The sequence below is a fragment of the Cyrtonyx montezumae genome, unplaced genomic scaffold (assembly GCF_038088225.1).
Source record: "Cyrtonyx montezumae isolate F1298 unplaced genomic scaffold, pur_monq_1.0 scaffold_3, whole genome shotgun sequence".
Classification (NCBI taxonomy): domain Eukaryota; kingdom Metazoa; phylum Chordata; class Aves; order Galliformes; family Odontophoridae; genus Cyrtonyx; species Cyrtonyx montezumae.
In genome coordinates this window covers 94,205,944-94,230,837 of record NW_027072034.1, presented here as the reverse complement: position 1 = coordinate 94,230,837, position 24,894 = coordinate 94,205,944, and the positions used below count along the sequence as shown (strand labels likewise).

Genomic DNA, 24,894 nt, shown 5'->3' with positions numbered 1-24,894 from the left:
TAACCAGCTTGTGGACTGTTTTGGTGAACAAGATAGAGCCTGGTGTTGATAAAAAATCAGGAAGTCTGATTCCTCTTAAGTAGGAAGTTCTTGCGACGGAGTGACAATGCAGGTAGAAGGAAACTATCGAGGGACCAGAATTTTGTCCTGCACTGATTAGCACATGTGAATGGAGAACATGGACTTGTTTGCACCATTGTATTAACATACATTTTTCTCTTACTGTTTGTTGCTATTGCTGAGATTAAAAAGAGTCTCTTTATTCCCCACTGGTCAGACTCTGAAGGTAATTGGAACAAGTAAATCAGTTCAAATAGATTTTCAAGGCAAGTAAGGTGGATATCCTGTATAGTTATCCTACAAAGATTAAGCTCTTTGCTTATGAGCATATTATTGCAATATGATATGAGTTCAGAGCATGCCAGCTGTTGCATGTTATTTCCTGATGTACGTACATTTAAGGTTGTGCAAATAGGAGGTATCTTAGCCATACAATGTAGGACTTCTAATCCCATCAGGAATGACCTACGCTGATGTGTTTATTTTATCACAGGGTCACCTATTTTTCTGACCATATTCTAAAAAATAGGACATCATGGGATTCCAGAGGGAAGTAAAAGGTACAAAATCAAAGACAGTGCACACTAAGAGCCAGTGCATAGAAGACAGGACAGAGGTTCTAGCTTGGTAGCCACAGCAAAGACAAAATGGCCTCAGGGATCACAGGAAGAGTAGCAGAAGGTGCAGTCTATATAAAGACCTAAGAATAACAACCTCTGCATTAGTCAGCTTCTTCATAGAGGGTTTGGGAACTCAGTGTATCTCAAGCTGTTTCCGTTTGCAAAAATTTCCATTAATTTTAGTGGAGATACCACAACAGCAAATTAAAGCCTACTGAGAATAATCCTGTCTTTCCCTTAGTTAATTTTTCACAGACTCTGAGGAACACGCATACTGTTGCTGCAATCCATCCCAGATAGCTTTATCTATGTGCAGCAAGTAAAGAGAAGCTACTTATTAACCTAAATGAAAAACTGGCCTCAGTAGTCATCACTGTACCATAACTGAGAATAAAGCAAAGGCATCATTTTCCATATATAATTTTCCAAATCAAACAGTGAACATAAGGCACCATATCAGCGGAATGTTAGCAAAATTTAATTTTCTGTACACTAAATTACTATGGCATTAAGCAGTCATGGCATGAATCAGTACAAGAATCATGAGTACAGCTGCTCTATTAACTACACGAATTATCTTAAAGATACACCACAGAAGTAAATGGCCATTTCAGGTGCTGCTGTTATCAATGGTAATACAGTCAGAAGAAAAGGGTATAAAGCAAGTAGGTCTCTGCCCTTTCTGGCCTTCCCAGAGGTCCTGTTTAAAAAACCCACCACTGCTGGTAATCTTGTGTCTGACATTTATGCTGACATTTGCTGGTGCCACAGCACTCTGACTGCAGTGGAGATGATGACTGACAGCAGCATACTTCATTTTAGTTTACTCTTTCTCACCATTTGCATATATGATTTTCCCCTATGTTTTTGAGAGAGACCACTGGAAAATGCTAATGGCCCATTCTGTTAATGGATCAAATACACATGTTCTGTAAAAACAGCATGTATTTAGTGAGGAGGAAACTAAACAGACCTCTTCACATGTGTGAAAAAACGTGATCTATGTTTATGTTGCTAGAGCAACTAAAGAACAGTGCTAATGGGAGACTCCCAGAAAGTATACTGCAAATCTCAAGTAATAGTAGTCCAGGCAGTTATGAACCAATTTGCCTCTAGAAGCGAACTGTTTTATTATTAATTTCTATTTGAACTCTTGAGAAGATTATTTAAGTTCTTTTTAATTTTAAACGCTGATGTACATGAATGGATTCAACAAGGAAGACAAGAACAGCTTTATAGCACAGTATCTTGGCAAATCTAATGCAATTCTTAATCCTGGATTAGGCTTTTAATCTCCCTTCTCAGTATGTCCGTTTACCTACAACATGATTACCAAAGGCAACAAAGCAAAATCAGAAGGATATATTGTAATGACAACATAGAGAAAGGTTATGCACAGATAACCCACACTTAATGTTGTACTGAAGAGACTATGGCTCCTTCCTAGTCAGCATTAATGGATATGGATATAGTGGATATATAGTGGACATAAATCTTCTTGATTTACTGTTACCAACACTTTTTGTTTCCCCAGCAGAGAAGACGTAGAAGTTCCTTCCTACTTAGCTGACCTAAGTACATCATAGACTGAGGTTCAAATCTCATCTGTCCCACAGTAGTAGGCAGGTTTCTACATTCTGCCCCTCAAGGTAATTCAGTCATAGGGGAGCAGAAAACAACCCCTTCTTCCCTTTCACAATTTTTTTGACTTAGTAGGCAAGGGAATACCTGCCAGAACAAGTGAACCAAGAAGGCCAATTTTCCATTCAGATCTAAGATTAGGGACACTGGAACTTGATGGGGTATGCACAACAGGCACCAGCAGAAATTCAGGCACTATGGTAGGTGCCTGGCACTGATGAAAGCTTAGGTCCTGTGGTAGCTTTCATTACTTGAAACTGTGCAGAAGGTAAGTATATAAATCTTGTGGCTGTGGGCCTCCATGTATATGCTACATACTTCAGCAGGAAACTCAGGTGTAGCTTTCTGCAAACTATTTTAGTGATTAGGTCTTCTCTAATGTTGCTTATGCACTTATGAAAAAGTCATGTCTACCTTTGGTAAAATTATGGTATTGCTTAAGTAGAAACCTTTGAATTTTTTTAGAAACTCAAGTAATTCCTTTTGTATTTAGGTGACTACTTCAAAGGAGAGCTCTTTATAGCTAAGGAAGAAAACCAGAACAGTGCCCAAACAAACAAACAAAACATTCACATGAATTTCTTTCTTTTTTGCACTTGTCTCTTATTTTTAGTACAGGAGACCAGCACCAAACCTATGGATGTGATTTTGAAGGCCTAGAAGAACCTATATGATGTGAAAAGTAGGGCTGTATGTGCCAGCATCTGCCTTGCTGTAAACTGGATTGATGTATATATTTTACACAGCTTATCTTAACACAGGGATGTATTTTACTGTCAAACTTTTACTGGTATGCAAAAGGAATGTTAAGTCAGGCATATTAACAAAACCTTAGTTCATCATAGATAATTAATTCTTCTTTCCTCATTAAAAAAAAAAAATTACTTTCCTCATTTAGGCACTCTGGAAAAAAAAAAAAAAACCTACTCTGAAACTTATCTAATCAATCACAGTCAAACAAAGTGAGAATCATAACTCAAGTGAGGCAGCAGTTGATGTACCAAACTAATGGTAAATAATAAAAGTAGCCTATAATTCCTTCTGGTGTTTCTTTCAAAGACAAACAAAAACAACACATAAAAAAACAAAACCCCCAAAAACCCAAACAAACAAACGAAAAAAAGAGGAAACATTTTCCATTTCATATGAATTGATCAGGGCTGACTGGATGCAAATTTTAAAGCTTTAATCAATTTAGTCCAGTTTAGTGAAAAACTTAAAAACTTAAGTAATTTTGACTAATGGAATGATGGAAGGAATCATAACCATTTGCAGATATTCTGTAGCCAGGAAATGAAGCCAAATTGGCCAGCTAAATTGTTCTTTGTGAGCTTTTCACTTAGTGTTAGTGTGTTCTGAATGAAAAGAGATGACATTTTTTGACATCTGAATCATATTCTCATGCCAAATTGGTGCAAGCATTAATTTTTGCATTTAATGTAAAGAAACCTTTCAGTTTGTATTTAACAAAACATGACATACTTTGCTTCACTGAAACTCATTTTGTAACAAAGTCTTTCCTCACAGAAACAATTCAATTTTCAAAATTTAATTCATTTCCAGACTTTTTCTTTTTTTTTTTTGTATTAAAAAAAAAATCTACAGTGCATTCTCCTGTCATAATATGCTTCAATTAAGAATGATAAAAAAGTGCAATTGCTTCATCAACCTAATAAAGCCAATGTGATAATTCCCTTACATTTCAATAAAATCTGATTTGGCTTTCTTTGACTGAAATAGCTCATTAGTCACCATGCTCCTGGTTTTCATTTCAAGATTGCTTAATGATAGGGAAGGTTACAGAATTGAGTTAGTGGGTAAACTGGTCAACAGTAAGGCATTTCTGACACAGTCAAGTATTTAAGCATGTAAGTGCCACATTTCTCTGCTGCATCTGAATGCAAAAGGATGGGGGCCTGTTTCAAGGAAGTAGAGAGCACACCACATTTCTGGGTAACCATGACAATGAGACAGCAGGAAGAAGAAATGTTTGCCTAAACAGCATCCACTCACATAACCTCCACATAACACTGCTCTGGTTAAACAATATGCCAAAGGGCTAAGAAGGGCTTACTTAGTGTATGTAGCACAGGAAATAAAATGCCACAGCCTTAGGTGTAGACATGCAGGGGCCTTTCTGTGTTTTAAAAACGTCTGTGAGATCCCCTGGACTTGGCAAAGTTTTATTTGTGCACATACATTTAGCAGTATGATCAATGTAAGATCACACTGCTACTAAAACCAATGACATTTTGTCCCAGTTACATCCCCAAAAGCCCACTCTCAACCTTGCTTAAGAAAGTACTGCAAAAGTTAGCTAAATAAAACAATATTCATCTTGCTATTACAAAACATCTATGGGGTATGTAAAGTTAGATGGCACTTCACAGACTTTACAGAAAGCCACATTTGTGTTGTGGCTCCTGTTCCATTCACCTAGAAACTCACCCTTCTCTTCTGCTTTAAAATTGTACTTGCTCAGCCATATGAGTCTAGGGATTGGGTGGGCATGGCACCTGCACAGTTAGTCTGCGTCCCTGTGTACAGTACTCTGAGGCTGCACTGCTCTGGTGCTCAGGAGGGCCTCAGGGAGCACAGTTTCTGTTACATTCTTGAGGAAGAAAAGAAACAGAACTCTGATGCCACACTGTCCTGCATTTTACACGTTGCCAGAAGCCTGTGGTCCTTCCCCTTGACCTAATTCACATCTTATAGTACCTCAAAGCATACTCTTTATTGTTCGATCGATTTCAAAGGTGGATTTAAACAATCTTCAGAAAATATAAACTAGTTTGACTTCACTCCTCTTGAACCCCACAAGTTTTTCACAAATGATTCTCCTGCTTTATGAGCTATATATAGGTTGTATTTAATATAATTAAAATGCTAAAGTGATAAATCTTACTGAAGGTAAATTATAGCTGAATGCATGAAATGGGTACTCAGCAGGAAAGAAGTATAGAAACCAAAAAGCAGGGGAGCTACAGACTAGAGAATCCCAATATGCACAAGGTAGGGGACATTAAAAAGTGGGTAGGAGACAATGAGCAGCAAGCACCTGGGGCCACTATGTCTTTTAATCCTCTGTCTCCCTTTCTGTTTGTATTAGCTGACTTCTGTAGATGACTCAGTAGGCATGTACGGAAATGAACTACACTGCTTTGGCATGCACAACACAAAATCAACTCAGAATCAAGTTGGGGTCACTAAATTACAATGGCGGGAGAAATTAAATAGAATAGCATGAATTAGAGGGAGGATGTGGAGTTCTTTCTGATTGGGATGTGACTGTTTTCCTAGCTGACAAAGGCCTGCATGGTTTGGCTTATTTAGAGACATGGCTAACAGCTGATAGGAAGGCTGAAGGGAAAAAAGATCTTTTTCCATTCTGTGCCAACCCAGCTGAGAAAAGACTTGCATTTGAAACTAACTTTTAAGAAGAACAGCAAAATGTTGATGGTACCTTAGTCACCACTCATACAACTGAAGGCCCCTCTAACTAGGCTGCAGAGGTCTCTTCTAATCACCTTTGCTCTTACTTCACTGCAAGATCATGTAAGTTATATGGGAGTATAAGGGAGAAAGAATCAGAGATATAAGTTCTCAAGCTCTCCTTTTCATCTACCAGAAACTTAAAAAGTCTTCCTCTAGAGTAGTCCTCTTACAGGCTATGCAGCTATCTGTACGTGTTCCACATTAAGACTTTATTCACAATGATTTTTGTTCTATTTTATTGACATTTGAAATAGACCAGACTGCACGTGCATTAACTAAGGAGTCTGATTCTTTGAACTCCCATTTCCCACTGAGTCTGCAAAAGAGATCGATGTGCAAGGACACTGAAGATAGATTCTCTGCATTACTCAGAACTTGCTTCCCTGCAGCTTCCTTTTCTGATATATTTGGGAAGGGCCAGGAGGAATATCAGAACTTCAGTACCGACTCAGTTTTGTACTCTGCAATTAGAATCCATCCCAGGTTTTATGAAAAAAATAAAGAATTTGAAATATATTATTGCAAACAAAATGTGGACCAATTAGTTATATTTTAAGAGTCACTTACTCTTTGAAAAAAATATCCATTTTCGTACACATGCTGGTCTTTATTCTATTCTAAATTGTTAGGAACTTCCACACTGATGAACAAAATATCTGTCAACATTTTGAAAATGAAACTCTTTACCAATATTTATTTCAAAAATATAAAAATTCGAATTCTTGTTTAATTTACCTAACTCCTTAGTTAAACAAATGAACAAGGAAGGAAGGAAAGTAGCAACAGATTTCCATAAAATACCAGCACAACAAAAACACACTACTGAGGAAATCAGCTACACATGAGCTAGAACTACAAACTTCATTATTCCTCCCTTGAAGTACTCAACAGTTCAAGCATTTCTATGAGTCTTATTTAAGCCTCAGCAACTACATAATTTCAGCAACTACATAACTTCAAATAGTAGCTGTACTATGTCAAATGCCATAGGGAGGAAGATGCCAAAATGGATGAAAAATCGTGGACTTTCCAATAAAAATATTCTTTTTGGTCAACATTATTTGCTAAATATAACTCAAAACTATTAATCATTTTGCTCAAACCACAACTGCATTTTTTATTAATACATTAATTAACCCTCCAGTTTCTCTCAGCCTTTCTTACATGTCCTTCCCCTTTATTTTCTGTAATAGATTAAAGATCTATCCCACATTTAAAAACATAACCTCTTAAAATCATGCTTCTATGAAAAACCTCAGTTGGACATGCTGTGACATTTAATAGACTGGGAAATCCTGCCTATGGAAGACAGGATGTGGCAGCTGTATGATCCCTGAAGGTGCTGTATTAAGGCACTCAATAGATAATCCATTGTCTTACCACACAGCCGTAATAGTTACAGATAGATCAATGAACAGCACACAATAAGAAACAGTAGTCCAGTCAAATCAAAGAGAGTGAAGAGAAAAATCAAAAGTGATAATTTGAGAAGATCATTCTTTTGTTTTCAGCAGAATTCACAGGAAAATGTGTGAACACTGAAATTCCCATCCCCAGAGCACTCCAGGCTTTACCCGTAAGCAAGAGGAGCAAAGAAAGTACCAGTGTTACTCTACCAAAACATTCACTTTTATGTTCAGAAGATAGACCTCTCAGAAAGCACTCTTGATTATGGGCTGCCTGCATTATGTACAGAAGCAGCCTCCTTGGCCAGTTTAAGTATATGATTCTTAGTGAGCAGATTTAAATAGGAAGTTGCTTTGGCTTCAGGGAAGTAAAATCTAGTCCAGAAATCTCGCAGTGTAATGCATTAGAAAAATAATATTAATTTCAGTTAAATGCAAACCATATATTTTACTATTTTTTTTATTGCCCAGAATGTCAATGAAGGTTAAAAAAGAAATAAGCTGGTTGGTTTGTTCAACCATGTGAGTGAATTTCAAACTTCAATTTTGTTTAAGAAGTAAAAGGATATCTGCAACATCATAAAAATACAGATTCTGTTTCTCTTATTTTCTTCTCATAAAAAATGGAAAATGAATAAAAATGTGAAAGTGCTTAGGGCTATGGTATTTGGTTTGAGGATCAGTTGAACATTTCATTTTGTCTGTAGCGCTAATTATAGATCTGATTATTTAATAAATATTGTTTCATGCTAGTTCTAAGCCAGACTTCTAAATTTAGAATTCACCTTTTTTATTCATGATGTACTTTCAATAATAAACATTATGATCAAGTCTAGGTGTATGTTACAGCATTAAAATGCCTCCTTTTTAAGCACTCGGTGGAGTCACTGTTACTTCTGCTATGGCTTAGCTAGTCTGCCTGTAAAAATGAATATTTATTTTCATGTGGTTTGAACTAGAACGACGGATTTTTGATGTGTGCTCACCCATAACTATTAAAATTGTATGCAATGGTGGTTTAAATGTTTTATTTTCAAATAAACAGGCAAATGGACTGTTATTTCTATAAATAAGCATACTAACAGAATCATGCCCAAGTTTTCAGCCTGGAGCAAGAGGAAACCACACATTTTCTGTTTATTTTTTGTGGGTTTTACTATTTTAAGCTACATCAGGCCCTGCACTAAAGATATTCTGACATTTTTGGTTACTTTGGAGAGAAAAAGTCCCAATAGTTTCTTAGCAAGTTAGGTCAGCTTATTCTTGTCACTGTATTTTCTGCCACAACAATATACACAATATCCTCCTGGATGTCCCTACTCTCTTGTAATGGAGCTCTAAGGAAACACACAGGAAAACAAAAAAAGTGTCAATGGATGGACTAGTCCTGCAAGTATGTATCCAAAACAACTTAGATGCATAGTGCCACCAAGTATGACTCTATAGAGAGTATTTGAGAACTGTCCCTGTCCCTTTAACTAAGAACAGATGTTGAGAGTGGTATCAGATGCTCTTTTCTGTTCTCCTTTCCTATGTCCTCAGTTTCAACGGATTCAGGAAGGATAAAATACCAAATTTTTTATGCTGCCTTTGGAACAGTAAAAGCCAAGCATGAACTGAAAAACTCAGCCAGAGCACTAATAGATGCTACTTTGGTTTTCCTTTACAGCTAGCTACTTCTGTTATGAAGGGGCAGAAATGGGATATATATATATATATATATATATATAAATATATATATCCACATACATACATACACATATATATATATACACATACATACATATACTTTTTTTTTTTTTTAGTGATTCCTCTTTCTCTCTCTCTCTCTCTCTCTCTCTGTATATATTTTTGGAGTGACTCCTCTGCAGCTTTTGTTTAGCCTCAATTAGTGATCAATAGTTGACAAAGATTTAGTGGAGATTTTTAACTTCAATTTTGAACTGAAAAATTTAGGCATCATTGTAGGATTGAATTTTTAGAAATGTATTATACTATCCTTTGTAACTGAATGTTTTTTCAGCCCAGAGTTACTCATCTAAATCTCTGGTCAGTTAAAAACAGTTCAACCTCTGTACCTTGTTTCTTTGCAGTAATAAAACCCTCTAATAAGAAGAGAGAAAAATGACTGAAGTACGTAAATTCAGAAGAATTAGGGATGAGGAAAGCTAATGAACTCAATTACAATCACTATGCCAGTAACAGCTTTAACTTAAAAGTATTGATTAAATATATGCATATTTACATCTTGTACCGAAACCACTGAAGGCAAATGATGCATTGCAAAGCAAACAGAAGCTGACCTTTGCACGTTTTCCCATCAGGCTGCAGGGTAAATCCAACTGGGCAACTGCATCGTACCCCTGTCGCGGTATCCTTGCAAGTCCGATCACAGCCTCCATTATTGACAGCACATGTTTCTGCAGAATGAAAGAGAAAGAGAGAGAGAGAGGGGGGAGAAAGGGAGTGTAATGAAATGTTCTGGGGGAGGGGAGAGTCACCAACTCTTCAGGGCAATATTACAATATTATGAAAGCAGTCTTAAGTTATAAGCAAGCCAACTCAAGCAAGCTCTCAAGGTCATCAGGGCCCACATACTCGATTTGACTGGTAAATCATTTCCACAAGTCACAATTTCTTTCTCCCTCCAAACTGGTGTTTTTATTTATTATATTTAGTTAGTGTTTTTTAACTGTCTTAGGCAATAGGATGGGTTATTACATACGAAACAAGTTAAAAAAAAAAAAGTGATTGCCTTTAAAAGCAGAACCAAACATTCAGTCTGTTTCATATCAGTCAATGTCTAGCCAAGGCTTTTTAAGGTTCATTTTTTTAAAGGATGTTGTAGACATAATGAACTTTAAAAAGCAGTAGAAAGCAAAGCAGAGTGCTAGACATGGAACCGAGACTTTTAAATCCTTAGTTAAGAAAGAGTTAATGGAAAATGAACTACATATATCACTTTGACAAGAATCTACATGCCCAATCTGTTCTTACTGAACTACAAGCAAAAGGCATCTGGGTTTTGTCCACTTAAAGCTTTTTGCAAATTGAAAGGAGTTTGGAGTGGGTGGGAGGGCATAATTGAGGTCACTGAACCCATTCCAAGCTGTGTCATTGAAATTTCCCAGTGCTTGTAGTATGTAGAAGGGTGGCTGGGCAAACACAGGCAAGGGAAAGCTGAACTACTTCTTAGCTTTTACAAGAGTGGGCATTGGCTATTAGGTACCACCACATTAAAAAAAAAATCTTCAATTTGATTACCAAAAAAAAAAAAAAAAGAAAGCAAAGAACCCTCCCTTGATGCCATTATTTTCTATGACTTGTGTGAGAGCACATGCGTAAACCTTACACATACATACACATGCATACCCACACACATCCATAAAATAGATAAAAGGCAAGTGAAACAATTAACTTTGCTTTGATCCAGAGAATAGGCTAGATGCAAGGATGCCAATTTAGCATGTCAGTTTGAACTCTGCATTTATCTGAAAAGTATTTACTTCAGAGAGTAAGTCCTTTTAATAGTATCTTTTTCAGTTGCTCTGGCTTTGATTAAATTAAAATAGTCTCTCTGCTCCCCCCAAGATGCCATTATTCTACTCAGTTCACCTCATTTTGGCTTTCCCTGAAGAGGCTTTTTCACCACTTACTCAGATTTACAGACTCTTATTGCTGAATATTCACAGTCTGTGTCACAATTGTACTCTGTAGACTGGGTCTGACAATATGCTCTAGGATATGCTAATAAGGAACTGCCTTAGAACAGTAGATTGATCAAAAATTATTTACACAGAACAGAAAAGGCTTTATCTTTAAACTGACTGCTACTAAAGCATTTTTATTTTAAAGTAGTCACTGCTAGTACCCTCAAGGTGATTGCCCCTTTGGAGGGACTTCCTTTCTTCTAAGTAAAAAAAAAAAAGTTCTTAATTTTGAACAAGCACAGACCTATGTATTAGTTTTGGAGTAAGCTGCTGGCACTGATGACCAAGCTGAAGTCGAGGAGTAGGGGTTACACATGCATTAACAGCACGGGACAAAACTTGGCTGTCCATATACAGTCATTCACATTGTACTAGATATGTTTATATTTATACCATATACGCTCTCTAATAACATCATATAGAAAAAACAGTCAGTACACAAATGAATTTGCATACAACTACCAGAAAGCACAGTTGTTAAGTGGACTGCCATATTTTTGTAACAGCTTTCTAAACATGGAGATGAGTCTGGACATCTTTATCTTCAGCCAGAGTCCTTGCTTACCTGTGTTCTCCAACAAAATTAATGGGCCATTTTGAATGAGCACAGACCATTTAGGTAGGACTTGCAGAACCTGAACCTAACTGGTTCAATTCTGATTTTCACTTACTCCCCTTGGAAGGACTATTGAATAACCTTAGATGCTGACACTACTCTTTAGAGAATTCTTTGGTAAAATGAAGAATTTCCATTTGTATATGAATGTATCTGCGCATCCTCATATGCCAAAGGAAGAAGTTTCAGGTCATACAGAAATATTCTATTTTTTTTCTCTATCTCATTGGGTACGGTTTAATGGTAGAATGACTAGCCAGGAGTAAAGAGTTAAAGCGTTAAGGTTAAAAAACCAGACAAAAGTGTTAAAGATGTACATTTGGCATGGCACTGTAAAAAGTAGTATATCTTGTGTTAGCAGATTAGCTTTGGCATATGAAGAGTCCTTTATTGTAGTTCATCACTAAGATGAACATGAGTAGTAATATTTCTGCTTTCTGGATGACATCCAGTGAAAATGAATCGACACAACAATTTTTTTTTTTTTTCCCAGGGCATGGATGACTGGATCTATAGGGTATGGGTCATCCAGTGAACAAGAGTTATTTCTATGTATAAATAGAGGGAATCAAGCCAGCTTTTCTTATTTTCACAGAGATTTAGTAAAACAAACCAAAAAGGATAAATACCCTTCAACTCTCCTGGTGACTCTGACTTTAATATGTGATGAACTCTTAACAGAATGAAGATCCAAGTGAGTGAGAGGACTTCTGACAGTACCTACTAACATTTTGGATAATCAGAGAGATGTATTGATGAAATTCCTTAAACTCAAGGTCATGAGAAAAAAATGGTAAAAGAAAGCAAATGTGAATAGCAGAATGTGGGAAAGAGGTATTACAAGCTACATCAAATAGAAGTGCTGAGGCCTATATACAACATAAACCGAAGCATGTCACCACTTGTGTTTCTGTTAGAAATGACTTCAACCTATTCTTCTCACCCTTGTCAAACTTTTGTATGTATTTGAAATGCAAATACAAGTTTTAGAGCAGAAGCAAATGACTTATTTCCAAGCTATCATGCTGGAAATGCTAAACTTATATGGAAGAGAAAGAAGAGATGTTCAAAATAAGGATTAGATTCACAATGATATTGAACCTACAGGTCACTGTTTTTCTGATGTTTTCTCTAATGATGAAGGAGCAGAAAATAAATGGAAGATGAAACAGTGATATTTTATCTCCTTCTGAATTGTGATAAAGCTCAACTTTTGTAACTATCTAGCTAACTAGAATTTTAAATACTCCTCATATCCTTACTTACAGAGCTACTTATATCCTAACTGAATTCCCACCAGAAAATGCAGACAGCAACAGGGATCTAAACAGAAGGAAATCTATTTACATATGTAAGGCATTGTGGGACAGAATATATTATATTATTCACTGTCAGCTCTTTATATCAAAACAGACTCATATATCTGCCCTCTGGATCGATAAATGAAATTAAATTCATTACCAACATAATATAACTATGTTTTACTATTCTAGAATATTTATTGCTTCAACAATAGTACTTTACGCTACTGGATATGCGTTCTTTCTAAACATCCTAATAAACCAAATACTCTTAAAAAGTACAACTTGCAATGTCCATCCTCTAGCACTGGATTAAGGGTGTTTACTAAGTTAGCAGGTGCAGTTACATGGGTGTTCAGTCCTTTAATACATCACTCCAGTGTCTGCAAGGGTTTAGCAGAGAGAGATGAGGGTCAGGTTCTAGTTCTGCATCTTCTGAACTAAAGCAGAATCTCTACCAGGAGATCATAGAGCCTGGTCACTTCCTTCAAAACAGATTTCACTGATGTACAGTACTTACTTGGCTTTGAATACTATTAAATTTGTAGAACTGAACACATCTATCATGATTTGGGAACCTTTCTGGAAACCTACATTTCATTTTCTATGAAATACGTAAAATATAAGTACTCAAAGTGCAAGCCTCTTCTCAAATCTGGTTTTTAGAAGTCTACAATTATTTCATAAAGTCATTAAAAATCTGTTTTCAATTTTTGTAGTTTCATTTTACCTTTACAGTCAAAAGAACATGTTGTGACTTCAAGAGTATTACTGAAAATCAGACAAATCTAGAAATATTTATCATCTACTTTTAAAGTTTGGGTCAATTTCATCTAAAATTCAAAACAATGTTTAGAAACTGAGATATAGCACAAAACAAAACAAATGTACATATATTTGTGGACCAGAAGGTAGATGTATGAAGATTATAAAATAATATATATCTTAGTGAGATCATTATAGGATATTTTATAAGTCATGAGGTATGATTCCTGAATACTGGCGAAGACAGCATTAAGAAGAACAAGAGGAAGGCTCTACGCAACTTCAGACCTCACATCAAAAATCATACTGGAAGCAATTTCCAACTACATAAAGGGGCCAGATGATTTGGGAATAGTTAAAAATCAGCTTAATATAGACAAACCATGCCTGGCTAACAGAATCCCCTTGTACAATGACGTGACTTGCTCCGTGAATAAAGGGAGAGCTGTGGATGCTGTTCATCTTAAATTTAGCAAGTGCTTTAGCATAATTTTCTGTACCATCCTTATGGACACAGTGATCAAAAAGAGTCTGGCTAAGTACATAATATGGTGAGTGGATCAGATCACAGGATTGTGGAAGCAACAAATTTAAGTTGGAATTTCAACTTGATATAAAGAAAAAATGTTCATGAGTAGAGTGGTCAAACATCAGAACAGGGACCCAGGCAGGCTGTGAAATCTCTGTCCCTGGAGACAGAGAAACTCATCTGCACATGGCCCTGAACAACGCAGCATAGCTGGCGCCGTTCCTTGAGCAGGAGATCAGATTAGATGATCTACAGAAGTCCCTTCCAACTTACATGAATCTACAGTTCAAGAAAACTGATTCACCCATTCTGCAGAATCTAAAGCTGAGATTCACTTCACATTTTTTATTTCTGATAAAGAGTACTGGAAGAGAAAAAGGAGAAGGTCAGGACCATGAACACAGCAAGCATCATGTCAAATTCAAGAGCAGAATGCATGTCTGCTCAGTATCTTATTCAAACACCTCTTCCTTTGAAATCTGATATGTTCGTATTTCCAATAGGAAATGCTTGAGATCTGAAAGCCCGAGTACGTAAGTAGAAACGTAATTTTTTCCTATGTTTCCCATAAGCTGCTGTGTCACCTTCAGCAAATTACTTGATGAAATTTTGTGTTATATTAGTCTCTTCATGTAAAACAGACAGTATTTCTTATATCTTTTGTAATTCATTAGCACATGTAATCTAAAAACGTTAAATACTGTTGTTTTTATCATTACAGATAGCACAGAATTTCTAACAGTAGTACCAACATTAGGAGTCTCAACACTACTCAATCTTATTTCTTGCTCTGATAATGTAATACTCCTATTCAAATGAAACTCTTTGCAGAAAACAATTCTTTATAGAATTTCTTCTCTTCCATCCACTTCAAGAGTGCTTTAGATTAGTATAACATGCAACAGGATTCATATAAGAATGCTTCATCTAACAGATGAAGATGTTTCTGTCTTGTCCTAAACAAGGTTCATCATTTTGAATTGGCTCTAATTATATTTGACATAAAAAATTAATCCTACGAGCTCTGGAATTGGGCACACACCTGCACATAAATGCAGAACTCTCCCAGTCTCAGTCAGTCTGCCAATGCATTTGGTATGTTGTTCAGTGTATTGAAAATTCACTTAAGATAACATACAACTTTCAAATGAATCTCTTCAAGAAAAAAAGGTTTAAAAAATTGAAGATGGGCAAGTAAGAAGGTAACTGATCAACTCAAATTTCAGAAAGAACTACACTGTAATCCTGCTCCTTCCAAAAGAAAGCTGAGCCAGATGTCAGTCACAAAGAATGCTCAGAAAAAGATGTTGAATAGAACTTGAACATGTCCTATTAGTGTCCAAAAACAGAAGTGCTAGTTTGTTGACTGTGCATTGTGCAGGCCACTAAAATGCCAGTGAATGTATGAAGGTTGCCCCAGAAATAATGCCCAGTATTTATTTCCATGGAAACTACAAAAGATACAAAGAGCACTAACAGGTACAAAAACACTATTTGATAGAGCAAATTCTCTGCTACAAAAAAAATCTATTTTTTAATATAGTCATCACTTTTAGCTATGCATCTTTGCCAGAAATGAACAAAAGTTCACATGCCGCACTCACAAACATATGCACCAGTGGAGGTAACCCACTGTTGCTGACATGTCTATAAACATTCAGCAAGTGTTGGTGTAGATCAATGGATACCATTTATCCTGCATGGAGGAATTCAGGGACACAGCTTTGCTTCATACTGCACTTCCATTTCAGATGTCATTTTGTCACACTGTCCCTCCACCGCCATCAGTCTCACAGCAACAAAATGTAATGGAAATTGGTTGGAAGTTTCATCCTTTACTGCCATATAACCAACATCCAGCTTTCATGCTGTGAGACAACATAATAAAATAGGAGGCATTACTTTCAGACTGACCGATGTAGAATACCTCTACAGTGTAGACCAGTACAGTATCAAGAACTAGACATGACAGAGAAAAGCTGCGTGGATTTCTGCATGGAGGAGGATGAACTTAATTGCGTGATACACCCAGAGTGTATTAAAAATGTAAAAACATTGTGCTCCTGATCAGAGTCAGTTCCATTTTTCTCATCAATATGCAGCCCTTTCCCAAAGAGCCTGTCTTCCACAAGGCATGAAAAGAAGAGCAAATAATCTAGCAACAAGGTGTTTCTTTTGGACAGAGAAGTGATTCTCCGATCTTTTCAGTTACCCAGAACAGCAGCTTGCAGTCAGCAGGATCTAAAAAGCCCTGTTTCCAACCTCTTGATCACATAACAGTGAGTGGAAAGAACAGCAAACAACTAAATGGAAGGGCTGCTCTCAACAATGTGTGTATGAACATGCAAAGTTGACTTAGCAGAAGGTCAAAAGTAGCAGTAGTGAAAACAGATAATACGTAGTCTGTGTCAGGGACATAACTAGAATGTCCAATCCAAACTGGCCAAAGGGATATCCCTTACTATGTGGTGTTATGCTGAACAACAAAATGAAAGGAGTTGGCCAGAAGGGTTATTTGCTGCTCAGAGACTGGCTGGAAATTGTCAGTGGGTGGTGGGCAATCACACCGTGCATCACTTTTTATTTTTTTAATTATTTATTTTTCTTCCTTTATTAAACTGTCTTTATCGCAAACCCATGAGTTCTTATACATTTACCTTTTTTGATTCTATCCGTCATCCCACTGTGGGAGAGTGAGCAAATGCTTGCGTTGTGCTGAGCTGCCTTCTGGGTTAAGGCACCACAAGAACATGACCTCTTTTCTCACTAGTCAGTAATTAATAACTGGTTTAAAGGTAATTTTTTAAATTTGAAAGACCACTGAGGTGTTTAATATCTGAAAACATAAATCTAGGTAATGTCTGACTTTAAGAGACAAGGGATATGAAGAAACAGCAGTCCTTCAAAAATATTTTTTCAAAGTTCGACAAATTTCTCTCATTTGATGAGGCTGAAATAGTAAGCAGTAACTACAGCTGAAAGGAGGACATTTTCCCCACCTAGTTCCTAAGAATGCCCAAATGATAACACTGACCATAGTGCAAGTCAAAGCAGTTCATTGCCCTTTATATGGAATTTGCTTGCAGTAGCCTAAAGCTCACTGGGTCAGCAGAAATAGACTGCTCAGGCTATGCTCCCAAAACGTGTAGCACATTACAGGATATTATTTTGAGTCACTGTTTATGTCAGCCCGAGAGCAATTCACATGGAGCAGTCTGGAACTGAGAGTTTCAAGTAGCTTACCCAGCTTTCTCTGGGCTACTTGCCCAGACGAAGTTATGAGTAATAATCAGAACATAACCGTATCTACCTCTACACTTGGACTGAATATTTAATGAGACTTGAACACAGTATCTTAATACTCAAAATTACTGTCTTAAATTCAGGGTTCAGACACATTAACAAGTTAATCTCTATGTGACTGAAAACTACAGAGTAGTAGATTTCAGCACTCACTGTTTTAGCTAGTCAAGGAAGTAGTATATGGATTACGTTGAATAGATTTTTCTTAACAAGATGCCTGTGAATTAATATTACCTAGTAAGTGAAGGGATAATCAGGGTTAACCTACTGGCAATTTGTTCCTCAGCTGGGCCCTAACTAAAGCTGCTATAAACTGCCCCTGTGCTTGAACCAAGTGATAACATGCTTATCTATTCTAAAGCACATAAATATGAGCTGACTTGTCCTCATTTAATCTGTAGTGAAACACAAACTGACTTTCCAAGTTACTTGTACAAGACCAAATAACTCGCATATTCAAACAAGTGAGGAAAGACATATTTCCAAGAAAGCAAACATCTGGCAATCAGTAAGAATGAATACTGAAAAGCTTAAAAATGCCCATTTAGCGTTCATCAGCTTGGTAGTTAATGTACAGATCGGCATCCTTATCTCACTTACTTTATGTCCTGTGCTGATTCCCAATAGATTTTGTAGCATGTTTCAGCAGAAGTGAAATTGCAGAACCACTTTGAAACACAGCGCACAGGGCGTCAGTTAGTACTGTCTTACATTTAAAATGAATTTATTTTTCAAGTAAAATCTCAAAGGAAACTGCTAGGAATTGTGTGTTTTTTTAAGAAGGAAAAAAATACATAATTAAGACTTTTCATTTTGAGAAGGTCTAATCACTCAGTTGAGTAGAACTGGTTCCCTCAGTTTCACGAACGCTAAATTCATTCAATTTAAAACAAAAAAAGCAAGTGAAATCAAATGAGTCCATAACTATAGACTAAAAGATGTTACTTCCTCTCACACTGGAAAAAGCCTGGCTAAGAGGGTAGCCTGTGCTCAAACCTTATTTTTTCACTCCATGTTAATAACACAGCACAATCTCTACCAAATACACCTGTATGTGAATTCCACGTATACTGGATTTTTGTTTAATGTGCTCCTCCACTTAACATATAAGTTACATGGAGGAATCTTAAGGAATCAACTTTATGACTAATGGCATTAGTGGTATATGCAGGTGAACTGCATGGCCATGCCTAACAAAGGCTATCCAACTAGACAAAAAAAACCCACTCAAAATCCCACCTAAATTCTGATCTAAAGTACACAAATTCTTTAAATCTGAAACTTGAAAGACAGTAAAACTTATCTTGGGAAAGGCAGTTTTTGAGAAAAATGTGGTGTTGACTATAGAGTTGAGCTTGCTTTCAATAAGAGGGTATGCATGGTGTGGCTAAGAAGGAAACAAAATAGAGGATACATGCTGCCTCAGTAAAAATAATTTTATTGCAAGTGGCACTATGTGCAGTGTATTACATGAGACCAGGACAGAAGGAGAGATCCAAAGAACAAGCACAAGGAGAAACTAAAACATACAGCTTGAAATAACTGAATTTTCAGTTAAGTCAGAACTATGTTATTCTCATGCAAATTATGCTCTGTGATGCTGAAAGGATAGAGAAAAAGCATTCAGAAGAGCATAATGAAAGAAACAAATAGCTGTGAACAGAAAGAAGTAGAACTGAAAGAGCTTCATATTCAGGGAATGAAAAAAGGTGAGAAAGAAAGGGTAACTTGCAGGATGAGGAATTCTTCACTCCGTTATGCTTGTCTCCTCATTTCCTTGCAATTTCATGATTGGCAGAATTTTATTTGCATGAAAATAGGATGAGAATTCTGCACGACCACATTCAGAATGTGTGAAGAAATGACTAGGTGAATCTTGCAGCTCTCACTTCAGAAAATTTCTATTCATCATCAGGGGAACAGTACGAATTTGGGGATTGTCACTTGACAGTTTGGATCAGGTATTTTATAAACACTGGATGCATCCATTCTGGTCACTTAAAAACAGCACTATTAATTTTGTTTGTGCCATCTTTTCTAAATAGAGAAACTGCATTTAAGAAAAACTGAAATACTCTGAACATTGATAGAGGGCATTATGTCTTGACCTTGGCCAAATCCTTTCATTTAAAATGGAAAAGCAAAACAATGGAAGGTATTGGAAGGAATTCTGGATAAGGTCTGAGACTTTATCATCAGCAAAGAAATGGGAAAAAGAAAAAGGATTTTTACAGGAAAGAGCACACCATTCACAAATTCAATGAATAAAAGTGATGGTAACTCAGTATGAAAGGATCTGCCCTTGGGAGAGAGAGAATGCATGAATAACCTCAGGGATTCCTTTCCCCGTTTTCTGTGATTTCATACAGCAAAGCAGAACTGACAGAAAGAGTTAAAGTGGGGTCTTGGTTTCACTGTTAGTAACTGAGTTAGAGATCCTCCTGGCAATATGCCTGTCAATTCTATGTTTTAAATGCTTTATTGATTAAAGCACAAGGTCGGGATGCATACAGAGCAGCACATTTGGCTTTCTGACAGCAGCTCTCTGATAGTAGCATTTCTAAATCGGATAAATGCCAGTCAGAGAAATAAAGACATATTTTAAGTAATTTGAAAGAGTCCTAGGAGGCAATACAACAAAGCTAGGAACTGAAGTACATCCTGAAAAGGTGTTTCTGTCTTAAAGTAATACTTGGTAAATGTAAATATACATTTATTAATTGTAAATTAATAACTAATTCAGAAGTTAATTGCTTTGAAAGAAAACTTGAAAATAAACACTTGTTTGCCCTTCTTCCTGCTCTTCTGATAGAGAATAGAATCATTTGGAAGCAATCATTTTGAAAGAGGATCAATAAAAAACAAACAAGACTATAAAATCCATTATTTTCCTATGGAAAAAAATCTAAGACTTTCAGAAATTTCCTAATGGAAAATCAGAGCTCATAACAGTTTATTCTGATGGCTTGGTATTTAGTGCTTTACATGGCATGTTTGAAACCCTGTTTTCATTTCCTACTATTTTATGTTTACTGAAATGCAAGACTGCCATGCCCTTAACAAGCCATCAGTTACTAATACTGGCACCAAAAATAGACCACCTCCACCACGTAACAATGAATTAATGTGACATTACAGACCAATTGTACCCTTTGAACACGAGTGGTAAATCACTATGAAAGGGTCTTCAGTATCAATTTCTTATAGTCCAAATGAATGTTCTAACCAGAATACTGCATGCACTTTGTCTTCCTATCTCTGAAGATAATTCAGACTAAAGCAATATAAAAACCATAGTTTTCACACAAACCTTGATTTCAAGAAAAAAGAAAGGCTTTGCCAGAAAACTTTTATCATATGAAAGATGTTATTTAGGTAAAGAAAGCACGGTTTCAACAAGTTTTAAAGTTCTGCATACCAGTGGTTCTTCTCATCTCCGAGATTCCAAGAATATCTAGCTGGACTAGGAGAAAGAAGAATGTTGTATCATATAAATGTGCATAAGTATAACATGTCTCAAGTGATCTTCCACTTTCCTCTTATGATTATCAGCATGACATTCACACACTAGGCCCATGCCATCTTGAGTCTCTGCCTTATGTATGCTTCCTTATAGATCCTATAGATCTTGATTCTTCAGAAGCATGGAATGTAGAGGACTGATAACAGCTGCATAGTTTCTACCTCTGTGTAGGGATACTGCAGAAACAGGAATGGGGCTTCAAGTGGTCTCTCTTCTAAGGACTGTAAGATACCATGAACTCCTGAAGGGTATGGTTCAGCTCACAGCTGACAGTTCTACTCTTGTTCATTTACAACATGACGCTGCAGAAGCAACCTAGGCAGAGGTAAACTCCAGTAGATACAAAGCCCAGGACAGTTCCAAAGCACTTTACAAACACTTCTGATGACAGTAAAGTGGTTTGTAGGGATGTTGGGAGCCATCTTCAAGGGAAGGGAAGACAATTATACACCTACCTAAATCTGAGGAAGTCTGCCTTACTGATGACACTAGAAACTAGTGTCCATCAGCAAAACCTTGAGATGTTCTCACTTATGATGAACACATCTTGTGAAGGAGTAAATTTCGGCTTACCATTTGGATGATCTGAAGACACGTGTAGTAACAGTATCATTACCATTTGTAATGTTATTCTGACCTTAAACATTCAGTAATACTGCATTTCTTTAACAGTATCATTACCATTTGTAATGTTATTCTGACCTTAAACATTCAGTAATACTGCATTTCTTTAAGTACAAGACAAGATCAATGCAATCAGAGCACCATTGTTCTTTGATATAATAAAAGGAACTTTGCCTAATTATCTTCTTGCAACAAGAAGGAACCAATTCTATACCCAACAGAACCAAAGGAAAAGCATTTTATTGCCAAACAAAGGGATCTCGCAACAGTGACCTCTGAAAAGAATGGAAAAGGTATACTGAAGGTAAAGGAGAGAACTGCAGCCTTTGTAGAGGTTCTGAAGTTACATGAATTCAAGACTAAATGAAATTGACTCATTTGTCTACTAGAGAATAAAGGGAGAGAAATGAAATATGGTGCAAAATGGATCTGGCCCACCTCAGAAGTCCATCTGGAATGCAGTTAAGGGCACACACATTTTCCCTCTAAAATGGCAACTGAACTGGAAGTACAAGAAATGTAAACAAGTTGTAGGAACAGCAAGATGGTGCCACATTTCCTGACCAGAGAAAAGTCATTCAGTGACGTTTTTTTAATGAGAGCATTCTGCTCTGAAACCAACTGATTTGCTATGAGCATGGAAGATAAAGGACATCTGGAAGCCTACCATATTTCTGAATGTTATGAAATTGGATGAAGATTGCTAACAATAATTGAGTGGTTCTAAACTAAAGTTTTTTGCAGTTTCTGGTTTGCTTCATGAGATCTAAAAAAGAAATACATCCAACAGCAAGGACTGCATTGTATTTTATCCACTTTTCTCTATTAAGGATTTAGCCCCAAATCACAGGACACTGTGACTGGGACACAGAGGGTTGGTATGAGATACAGAAGCAAGTCAGTTTTGCTGTAGCAAAATGAACTGCACAGGCACTCATGTCTGACAGCACTCCCACTCTCCCTAAGTATTCTCATGCACATATTCTTAGCCTAGGCTGATAGAAACTGTTGTGAAGATCACAGTAATTTTAATAATACAGCAAACGACAGGGGCCTAGAAGTTATCAGCTCAGGCCTTGTAATTGAAAGTATCTTTCATCGGTTTACTAAAATTACATAGTCATCAACTTTTCCTACTCTCTCATGACTGCCTACAGCAGGGTCAAAAAAGTCTATTTATAAGAGCTGGTAAAGTTTCCTGAGGAGCCTTCAAATACTTTCTAAAATGTCTGTTCAGAATGCATCTGAAGAAACATCAAATTTCATGGAAAAGCAGTACACTTTTGAAATGTAGTAAGGCTGTCAAAAAAACAGTTGTGGATTTTCTGAAAATCAGAAAACAGGGTAGAAAGAAACAGTTAGTGAAATCCCTAAATAGTAAGCCACCCACTCAGCTGTCATTTAATAATTGAATTTCTTTTCAGCTCCAGTTAATGTTTTTCTAAGGAATCAGTTGTTAAAATACAACTTGCCCAGAAACTCTAAGCTGTTGGCTGATAACTGCAAATGCAAAAGGTACCAAAGAGTTAGACAATGTGTTTCGCAAAATGATTTATAAAACTGTTTCCCAAAACCTCTTTTTAGAGTCTCTGTTCTGCTTGGTGTAACTAAGAATCTTGTTTCTCATAATAACTTTTTACTTCTGTTTTCCTGAACTCTCGTAAGTACCTTCAGGATGGATAATTACTTCTTTTAGAGCTTGAGGTATCAAAGCAGAGTGCTATATTGCTTAGTTTCTCTAAAACATATTGTACACACTGATAATGGCAGGGTAATTTTACTGTTTAGACTTTGAGGATTGGATTTTCCAATGGTATGTTGGTCTTTTCCATGTTTTTTTACTGACTTCCTATGAGACTGTGGACCTTACTGAAACGACAGCTAAAACTGTTACTATCACCTTCAGAAAACGACATGAGCAGCTACATAGTTTTTGTCAAATTAATATAAACAGCGCACCATTAAACAGCAAACTGATACAAGCTCTTCAGAAGGGATAGACAGGGAAGAAAGGGTGGTGGCATAGCTCTCTATATCAAAGAGTGTTTTGATGTTGAAGAACTAGTGGTTGGAAATGACAAAGTAGAGTGTCTATGGATAAGGATCAGGGGGATAGTCCTTAGGAGTGACATCGTGGTGGGGGTCTGTTACAGACCTCCTAGTCAGGACGAAGAAATAGATGAGATGTTCTATAAACAACTCGTAGATGTTGCACGATGGCCAGCACTTGTTCTCATGGGGGACTTCAACTTCCCTGATATATGCTGGAAATACAATACTGCGCAGAGGAAGCAGTCCTTGAGATTTCTAGAATGTGTGGATGATTGCTTCCTGACTCAGCTGGTGCAAGAGCCTACCAGGGGAGATGCCTTGCTTGACCTACTTTTCACTAACAGGGAAGGACTAGTAGGGGATGTGAAGGTTGGAGATTGTCTTGGCCAGAGTGACCATGAAATGGTGGAGTTTGCTATTCTGGGTGCCGTCAAGAGGGTGACTAGCAAAACTATTACCTTGGACTTCCGGAGGGCAGACTTTGACCTGTTCAGGACACTTGTTGCAAGGGTCCCTTGGGACTTGCTCCTGAAGGGTAAAGGGGTCCAGGAAGCCTGGATGCTCTTCAAGATGGAAATCTTAAAGGCACAGGAGCAGGCAGTCCCGGAGTCCTGTAAGTCAAGCCGGAGGAGCAAAAGACCAGTGTGGATGAACCGGGATCTTTTGTTGAGACTCCGAGAGAAAAGGAGAGTCTATGTCCTCTGGAAGATGGGTCAGGCTACTTGGGGTGACTACAGAGAACTGGCCAAGATCTGCAGGCAGAAAATTAGAAATGCTAAAGCCCAGCTTGAAATTAGGCTGGCTACTGCTGTAAAGGAGAACAGGAAACCCTTTTACAAATATATTAACAGCAGGAGAAAAACTAAGGAAAATTTCCCTCCTTTACTCAACGAGGCAGGCAATATAACCACAGATGATAAGGAAAAGGCTGAGGTTCTCAATGCCTTCTTCACATCTGTCTTTAATAGACAGGACAGTTATCCAAATGGTACTTGCCCTGACCTGGAAGTCCGGGACGGGGTGCATAATGCACCCCCTGTGATTCAAGCAGAGACGGTCAGAGATCTTCTCCTCCATCTGAACTGCCACAAGTCCATGGGGCCAGATGGGATCCACCCAAGGGTGCTGAGGGAGCTAGCAGAGGTGATTGCCGAGCCACTTTCTGCCATCTATCAGCATTCCTGGTTATCTGGAGAGGTCCCACAAGATTGGAGGCTTGCCGATGTGACTCCCATCTTCAAGAAAGGCC

The 24,894-nt window shown here is 37.2% G+C and overlaps 1 protein-coding gene across 1 annotated transcript in view; it reads right to left on the bottom strand.

Moving 5' to 3' along the window:
• The window catches only part of SCUBE1 (signal peptide, CUB domain and EGF like domain containing 1), a 204,350-nt gene that overhangs the window by 58,561 nt on the left and 120,895 nt on the right, over nt 1-24,894 (bottom strand). The window contains exon 8 of the mRNA XM_065742416.1: nt 9,526-9,642. Within this exon, the coding sequence (XP_065598488.1) occupies nt 9,526-9,642 (117 nt within the window). The remainder of the gene's footprint in view (nt 1-9,525; nt 9,643-24,894) is intronic.